This window comes from Spermophilus citellus (assembly GCF_964194105.1).
Source record: "Spermophilus citellus genome assembly, chromosome: 9".
NCBI classification, from domain to species: Eukaryota; Metazoa; Chordata; class Mammalia; order Rodentia; family Sciuridae; genus Spermophilus; species Spermophilus citellus.
Genome location: NC_138191.1, coordinates 102026787 through 102035989, shown reverse-complemented (window position 1 = coordinate 102035989; position 9203 = coordinate 102026787). Strand labels below are relative to the sequence as shown.

General features: G+C 33.1%; 1 protein-coding gene across 2 annotated transcripts in view; it reads right to left on the bottom strand.

The window, feature by feature from the left end:
• Positions 1-3044: 3044 nt before the first annotated feature.
• SPATA6 (spermatogenesis associated 6) overlaps positions 3045-9203 on the bottom strand; it is a 119673-nt gene continuing 113514 nt past the window's right edge. For both annotated transcript variants that reach the window (XM_081307147.1, XM_081307148.1), the window contains exon 13: positions 3045-8239. In XM_081307147.1, coding sequence (XP_081163273.1) covers positions 8059-8239 — 181 coding nt within the window. In that variant the 3' untranslated portion in view covers positions 3045-8058. The remainder of the gene's footprint in view (positions 8240-9203) is intronic.

Here is a 9203-nt window from a genome sequence, read left to right as displayed (position 1 = left end):
AACTTACATGGTATTGTTTCATTTTTTTCTTTCAGATAGTTCAATGTTAATGACTATAAATGATACTGAGTTTTTATGTGATGATTTTGTATCCTGAAGCTTAATTGAATTTATTAATTCTATCAGATTTTGTGTAGATCTTTAGGGTTTTTAATATATATATAATCATGTCATCTGCAGAGATAATTTTGCATCTCCTTTATAATTTGGGTGCCCTTTAAAAGTTTGCCTAATTACTCAGACTAAAACTTCCAGTAATATGTTGAACCACAGTGAAGAAAGGGGGCCTCTTGCTATGTCCCAGACCACAGAAGAAACATTTTCAAATTTTTTCCCATAAATAATGATTTTGTCATAGTTTGGACCTTAAGTCCCTCAAAGGCCTGTGTGTTTAAAGGTTTGTTCCCCATAATGGTGCTTTTTGGGTGGTGGTGGAAACTTTAATAGTGGGTTCTAGTGAAAGAGTTTAGGTCATTGGGATCATACTCTTGAAAAAGACTGTGATATTCTGGTCTCTTCTCTTTTTCACACCTGAGCCACAAAGTAAACATCTTTGCCCCACTGCACACTCCCCACCATAATGTATGTCCAAACCCCAAAGCAGTGAGCCAATCATGAGCTGGAATCTCCAAAATTGTTAGCTAAAATAAACCTGTGTTCTTTTAAAGTTGATTATGACATGTATTTTGTTACAATAACAGAAGTTGGAGTAATATAAATGCTAGCTATGGGTCTTTCATTAAGTTCCTTATATATATTTTTTGTTTTATCATGAAAGGATATTGAATTTTGACAAAGCCTTTCAGCATCTATTAGGATGAACATTTGGTTTGTATTTCATTCTTTTTATATCACATTGATTTATTTTTGTATATTGAACTATCTCTGTATCCCAAGGATAAATATCATTTGATTCTGACATATGATCTTTTCAATGTGCTACTGAACTAATTTTCTACTATTTTACCAAATGTTTCTGTATTTTTGCTCATCAGAGATTTAAGGTTTCTTGTAGTGTTTTTGGTGATGCTGGTATCACAAAATGAGTTTTAAGTGTTTAGCTTTCATATGTTTTGAAATAGTGTTAATTTTCCTTGCATATGTGAATTCAACCATGAAGCCATTGGATGGTGGGCTTGGTTGAAATTCAAGGAGAACTGAATTTCTTGTAATTGGTCTAGTCAAGTTATTTCTTCCTGATTCAGTCTTGAAACTCTTTTTATGTTTCTGAGTGGTTGAATTTATCCTTTTTACATAGGTTATTAAATTTTTTGGTATATAATGTATAATAGACTATTATATCTTTTATTTCTCTGTCATCCATTGTAATGTTTCCTCTCTAATTTTATTTGAAAGTTATTTTTTCTTGTTATTTTAAGGGTTTGCCAATTTTTAGTTTCAGAAAAGCAACTTTAGTTTTGTTAAATTTCTATCTCCTACTTTGTCTACTCTAAACTCTATTATCTCCTTCCTTCTGCTAAATTTGGGTTGTCAAGTTACTTTGAGATCTTTTTCTCTTTTATAGTCCACTTGACACTCTAAACTTTCCCTTTTGTACTGCTTTTGCTTTACCCCATAAATTCTAGTAAGTTGTCTTCACTTTCATTTGTCTCAAGGTATTTTTAAAATTCTTTTTAATTTCCCCTTTAGATCAAAGCCCAATGATTAATCAAAATGTGTTTAGTTTCCATGTGTTTGTGATTTTTCCTGATATCTCTCATCAATTTCTAGTTCTATTTCACTGTGGTCTCAGAAGTTTCTTGATTTCAATTGTCTTAAATTTGTTAAGACTTTTTCTGTGACTTAAGATGCCAAATACTCTGAAGAATGTCCCATGTGCATTTACAAGCATATATTTTGCTGCTCTTAGTTATAAAGCTGTTTATTTCTGTCAGCCCCGTTAGATCTATAGTGGTATTCAAGTAAGTTGTTTTCTGATTGTGTAGGAGGATATTCTATGCACATTAAACTAGGTGTTTTAGGCCTCCTAGTATTATCATTCTGTTGTCAATTTTCTTATTCCAATATATTTGCTTTATACTTTAGGGTGCTCTAATGTTGGATGCTGATAGATTTATAATTGTTATATTTTTCCATTGACTTGAACCTTTCATTATACTATAATATTGTGTCTACAGTTTTTGACTTAAAAAGTCCATTCTGTCTGATAAAGGTATAGCTGCTCCTGTTGTCTTTGGTAAGCACTTGGATGGAAAATCTTTCTTCATCCTTCACTTTCAGCTTTCATACCTAAAATGTCTCTTGCAGACAGAATACAGCTAGGTTTTGGCTTTTTATCTATTTATTATATGTCTTTTTATTGGGAAGTTTCATCCATTTACATTTACTGTAATGACTGGTGAGTAAAAACTTGCTACTGCCATTTTATTAACCTGTTCTGATTTGCAACAATTTTATTCCCATCTTCCTGCTTTCCTTATTTTTCATAGTGCTTTGGTTTGATTATCACCTTCTCTTTATCTTTTGTATTATCTATACTTTTTTCCTTTGTGGTTTATTGTATGAAATTTCTGGTATGTAGCCATCTATTTTAATTTGCTAACAACTTATGTTCAATTACAAACAAAACAATTTTAGCTTCTTCTATATATACTTCATGTTTTTGAAATCAGAGTTTGCTTTTTTTGTATAGTGAATTGTTTACTGAATTTTTGTAATTACAGTTAGTCTATACACACACACACACACACACACACACACAAAATTTCTTTTTTTTTTTTGGAGGGGTAAATGTACTGGGGATTGAATCCAGTGCCTTGTGAATGTGAGGCAAGCACTCTAGCAACTGAGCTATATCCCCAGCCTCTCAATACTTGTTTAACCTTTATATTAGGATTATAGATTAGCACACCACCATTACAGTGTTAAAATCAAATATAGAGTGAAATAGGAGCTAATTTAACATAAAATTTAACAGATAAAATTTAACAGATAAAATCAAATATAGAGTGAAATAGGAGCTAATTTATCTGTGGGATTTATATTTTCTTATTCTATCAAGTTTCTATTTAGCACTCTTTATATTTTCCTTGAAGAACTCCCTTAAGCAGGTAGGACAAACACCCTCTGTTTTTGTCTGGGAAAGATTTTATCACCCATTCATTTTTAAAGGATAGCTTTTTCAAGATACACTACTTTTCAGTTATTTCACTGCTTTAATCATATGAATCCTGGCTTCCAAGGATTTCTGTTAAGAAATCCACTAATAGTTTTTACAAAGGTCCATTGTATTTTGGAAGTTTAATTGTAATGCATTTCATTGTAGACACCTTTTTATTCAACCATTTTGGACTCTTCTGGGTGTCTTGTCTTCTATTTCTCTGAGTCTGAATGTCTACTTTCAAGGTTTGGAAAGTTTCAGTTATTTCATTAAAAGCCTGCTGTCCTTTTATATCTCCTTCTTTACCTTTTATAATGCATGTATTGGTTATTCGTACTGTCCCATTAATACTATATACTTTTCATTTTTCCCCTCGAACTAAATAACCTATTTTTTAATTCAATAGTTCTTTCTTCTGTTTAAGTCTGATCTTGAAGCTCTCTATTGCATTTTTTAGTTCATTGTATTCTTCAGCTTGAGAATTTGTTGTACTTTATTCTCTTTGTTGGGCATCTCAACATTTTGTTCATGGTTTGTTTTCCTGGTTTTGTTAAATAGTCTGTTATCTTACTGAGCTTCGTTAGAATAATTATTTTGAATTTTTGTCAGGTAATTCATGTTTCACTTTCTTCCATTTGCTTAAGGTAAGTTAAAACGTATTGTATACTTTTGATGGTATCGTGTTTCCCTGTACTTGTGCATTGGAGTCATCAATTTGGAGAAATCAAATTTAACAGAATATCTTTGGAGGAGCATGAACATGCCATGGCACTGGGACTAGTGGTACATGTAGAACCAAATGAAGGGGCATGCCACAACTTCAGATCTGCAGGAGGGTAGGAGAAGTGGCACAATAGCTCAGGCAGCTGAGGTCTAAAACACTGACCATAGTGTGGTCCTCAGCAGTGATTACTGTGGGGTTCTGTGGTATCCACAGGGGTTGTTGGGGGTCCTTGGGGCTTTTGAGGCCAATGATGAGTGCACCAACATAGGGAAATGCCAGAGCTGATGATGTGAGTACATATGTTTGCAAAAGCTAGAGCCAGTAGTAGAGCAGTGAAAAGTGGCTATGAGCTGGAACATGTATAGTGGTACAAACCAGCAGTGTATCAACAGCAAGTACATATGCTGTTGAGGGCTGGAAGAAGGCAAGCATACAGTAATACAAACCAACAGTGCTTGTATATACTATGGCAAAAGCCAAGGCCAACTGAGTGCATACCTTCAGTAACAAGAACTGGTCACAGGCATACAAGGTAGTTAAAATTGGTATGGGTAATGGGGTCAGGGCCAGTTGTATGTAGTAACTGTACTGGAAACCAGTGTCAGTATGTCCACAGTGACACTGGCTGAAGTATCTCCTATTGGGGTAGGTAGTAGCCGAGGCACCTGGATCCATGAAGGCAAAAACCACAGTCTATCATAAACAAAAGTCATGGATGATCCAAGGCAATTGAGAAGGCTTTTGAGGTCCTCTGAGTCAAAGGCTACTGGGGTCCTCTCAAAGGTAGGCCACCTTGGAATGTCATATGTCCATATGACACAGAAATTCAACTTACAGGTATGTACTCACAAGAAATGAAACAGTATGCCCACACAAAATTGAATATAATATTCATAGCAACATTTCAAAATGAGCCCAAAGTGAAAATTACCCAAATGTCTTATCAACTGAATAGATAAACAAAACATGGTATATTCATACAATGAATTATTTACTAATAAAAAGGAATTAAATAATGAAACATGTTATATTTTGTATGAACCCTGAAAACATCCTAAGTGAAAGAATGTAGACACAATAGGTCACATATTATATGCTTCCATTTATAGGAAATGTCCATAATAGGTAGAGAGACAGAAAGCAGATTAGTGTTTTCCAAGAGTTGAGGGGAGAGGGTAGTGGAAAGTAATTGCTAATTGTTAAAGGAGTTTTTTTGGGGGGGGATGATATTTTGTAATTAGCTAGTAGTTATGTTTGCATAATTCTGTGAAAATAGCAAAAACTACTTAATTATATACTTTGAGAGCTAATTATATCTTAATAAAGCTATTATTAGCAAGTAAACAGAATGATCCTCTACTTGCTCCTGGTTTTTAATCAGGAGCTTAATCTTTGAAATCAAATCACAACTACGCTGCCTAGGACCTTCCTGATCATACACATTAATCAATTGTACAATTATATAAATGTTAGACTGCTAAAAATATTATTTTAAATTAATCACTTCAATGCTTTATATGTGACAAAACTGAGTTTCAAGAAGGATAAATGATTTTAGGGTACCATAACTATTAGTAAAACCAGGGAAGATTCTCCCAATGGTATGTCATTATTTCTTGACTAAATTAAATATTTTCTTTCCTAAAATTCCTTTTCTATTTAAAGAATAAGATATATCAAAGGAAGAAAAAAAATCTTACTTATATTTCATAGTAAGCCCAATGATTATTACCACATTTATGGGAAATAAAGTATAGGAATAAACAACTGCACCTTTCTGCTTCTATGAATGAGAAAATACAACTATATTAGTACTTAAAGGTTTTACTATTTTAAAACACTACAATACAATAAGTGAGAGTAATAGAACAACAAAGACCAATCCTTCCATTAGGAAATGGAAAATAATCAGATGTAGCAAAGATGCTGTATAACTAAGAATATGCTCTCATTCTTTATAGATATGCCAAATTTAATCCATAGGAAAATGGTCATCAGTTTCTAAATTTTCTTTTTTGAGTTCTACTTTTTGTGGCCCTTCTCTTAGCTAATAGCAGACATAGGCACAATAAGTAATTTTCATGTTACTTATTCAGAAGATTTTCTGTGATAGTATATAATATTGTATTTGATATATAAATTTGTTATTTTCATTAAACAGCAACTTTTAAAACTGAAGAATTTTTCATCTTCTCCCAGAAGATTTCCACTGAGGATATGCTTTTCTATAAAGAGCATTCATTATTCAATGCTAAAATTCAAAAGCTTGTTGTGCAAAACATTATTTAACCTACAGCCAGAGGGTAACTCAGTATTGTGTAGTGTTAGCATTTCATCAGTTGGTGTCCACATGTACCAGATAATAGCACTTGGGATGGAGCAATGGGGAGCTGGGGAACCAGGGAGTAGTGGCTGTAACAACATTGTTATATGCTCAATTTAGGTTAGGAAATTCTGGGTTAATTCAATAAATATTTAAGAAGCATCAATTATGGGGAAGACTTTCTACTAGATACTGTAAAAGGTTTATCCAGAATTTCTTAAAGTCTCCCACATGGTAGTTTTCAGTATGATTATGGAGACCCTAGGACCTAACTTGGCTGACAGCCCCAATTTATAAGTGCTGCCCCCACACATTAATAGCATCCCTTTTCATTCCTGCCATTCTACGTAGGACTCTATAAGACACATACACATGCACCCACATGTGTGTGTGTTAAACCAACTTTCATAAAACTTACATGACCAATAAAAAAATTATATCTACATTCCTATAAACATCTCTTAGAACCATCGTCTTGGTCCACAGAACATGGTTTAACAGCCATACCATTCCCTTTATTTGACAGCTGAGGAAACTAAGGACTAGAGAATTAAAGAGATTCAACTAGAAAATGGCAGAGATGGGAGAAAGCCTAGGACTCCACCTCATATTGCCATGCCCTTTTCGATATATCACAGATTGCTATACTAAAACATTCTTAACCTGAAGTTAAAAGTTCTATTATTAGATAACACATGTATATTGTTTCCTAACACAAAATTATCCAATTTCCCATTTTAATTTTAATTTCAGTAGACTGCAAGTCATTTCTTTTTCTCTTTAAATCACAACTGTGGACTTAACCAATGATACAGTCAATGAGAAAATATCTTGTAGTCAACTCTTCAAGCTTGTAAATAAATTTTACTTATTTCAAACACTTTGCTTTCCCCTCATTCACTCTCTGGTGAATTTGGCATCTGACTTTTGTTTCATATCTTCCAAGTGTCACTGTATTCATAGATTATGTGTTGGATGGGAAATGAGGAGCTCATTTTATTATTCAACCAATAAGATTTTGAGTGCCTACTAAAAAGCACTCTGCCATATTATTTTATTCCCTATGGTGTCAAATGTCCATTAAAGTGAGGCTGCTTCAAAATGCCAAAGAGTTTAAATTACAAGTCCCTTATTTTTACTGAGTTTCTACATACTTGATAATATAGGCTATTTTCTGATTCTACTTGCATCAAAAGGCATGGCCCTAGAAGAAAACTGTGCATTCTAAAAAATTAGTTATTCACGGTTTATACATGGCCACTGCTATGTCTAACTCTTACTTACACATTTTAGGTATCTTATAAAGTAGTTTTTCTAAAGAAGAACTAAAGAAAAGAGGAAGTAAATTATTATATAAGCTTTCTACTGTCATGTATAACTAAAAAGAACAAATAAAAAATGAATTTTAAAAAAGCTATTTCTTATGAGCTAAGAAATATACCTAGAAGAAAAGCAGAAGCTATCAATTAAAACAGGGTTTAAATTCTTGGGAAATTCATTTTATATAGTATATCTTTCTACGAATTTTTAAGTTAATATTAATTAAAAATAAAAGAAAAATACAAGGTGATTAGGGCAGAAGAACATTTCTAGAGAGAAACTGTTCAATTTGTAGATGTTGATATGAGATATATGTGAGAAGCATGCTCTCAGAGATTGAAGTTGTGATTGTGTGGCATAGCTCTGACATCTGAAACAGCACAATCTCCTGAAATAAAAAAGGCTTGTTTATGAAAATGCACCATTTGAAGTAATAAACTTGATTCAGTGTTAACTATTTTACTCAATGAACCACCTGTTTAAAAAAAAAATGAATACAGATATTGATCACATCAAACGATTTCATTGAGAGGTTGACACGGACATTCACACAGTTTATCATGGATGGTCTCAGAAGCTTTCCTGTGTATGGGAAACAGAACCACAGGCCTTTTTGTATAAGTTCCTGTACATCTTGTCCATGCTGTTCTCAAAGACGGGTCGGTGGGATTTTCCCTTATTGTAAGAGGCTGCCCTGGACCAGTATTCACCATCATCCAAATGGAGAGAGCCATGTGGCCGCTGATATGAGCTATAAAAAAAGGATATAAACAATGGTGAAACCAAAAGGTTTAAAACAATGATAAAAGTAAATTAGAGGTAGTACTATTTAAACCTAACACTTTTTTTTATAGGAGTGTGATACTTGGCAGAGGTGGGGAGGGGGACTGTGAACAATAAAATACGCTGAAGGCTCTGCATCAAATACTGACTCTCTAAAAGGGGAAACAGAACTATTTGTGTGAAACAGTTACAAAACAATGAAAATTTCATGTTAAGAGTTAAAAAGGAATTTAGAAAAACAGGTACGGCTTGGTAAAAGCAGCACACAGATGGTCTGGTATGACCAGTATGAGAATAGCCTTTTAAAGTCAGTCTGGAACTGTGGTACCTTGGGAAATTTATTTAACTGTCTAGAGTCTCAAGTTTTCTCAGCTATATTTTTAAAATTGTTTAAAAATTAAAAATTATATATATATATACACACATATATATATTATTCTTTATAATATATATAAAGTTCATTGTATAGCACTTACCTCGAGCACAAAAGTTATTGAATAATATGAGGCATTGAATTAGATACTTTCTATAAATTTATCAATAAATATCACGACATAAGTTGATAGAGGTAGAAATTAAAACTGAGGTTAAATGATTTGCCTAAGAGCATTCAGCTAGAAAGTGACAGATGAGAAAGGAGACAGTCTGTGGCTCCAGAGATTTTCTACTACACCACACTGCTATTGCCCTCAGGAAGATGAAGAAATGTAGACTGAAGATGAAACACTTATGAAAAATAAAAATAACACAGAAGAGTCTGACTTTGAAGTAACAGGGATCTACTACAGTTTTAAGCATCTGGAAAAAAGCTAAAAAAACAGATATGTAACTAATGAAATAGATCAGGACTAGGTTAGGTGTAATATTCTTTGATGGGTTGGTAATATTTTTTGATAATATTTGTTGAAGATACTGAAGTTAAAATTCTACTG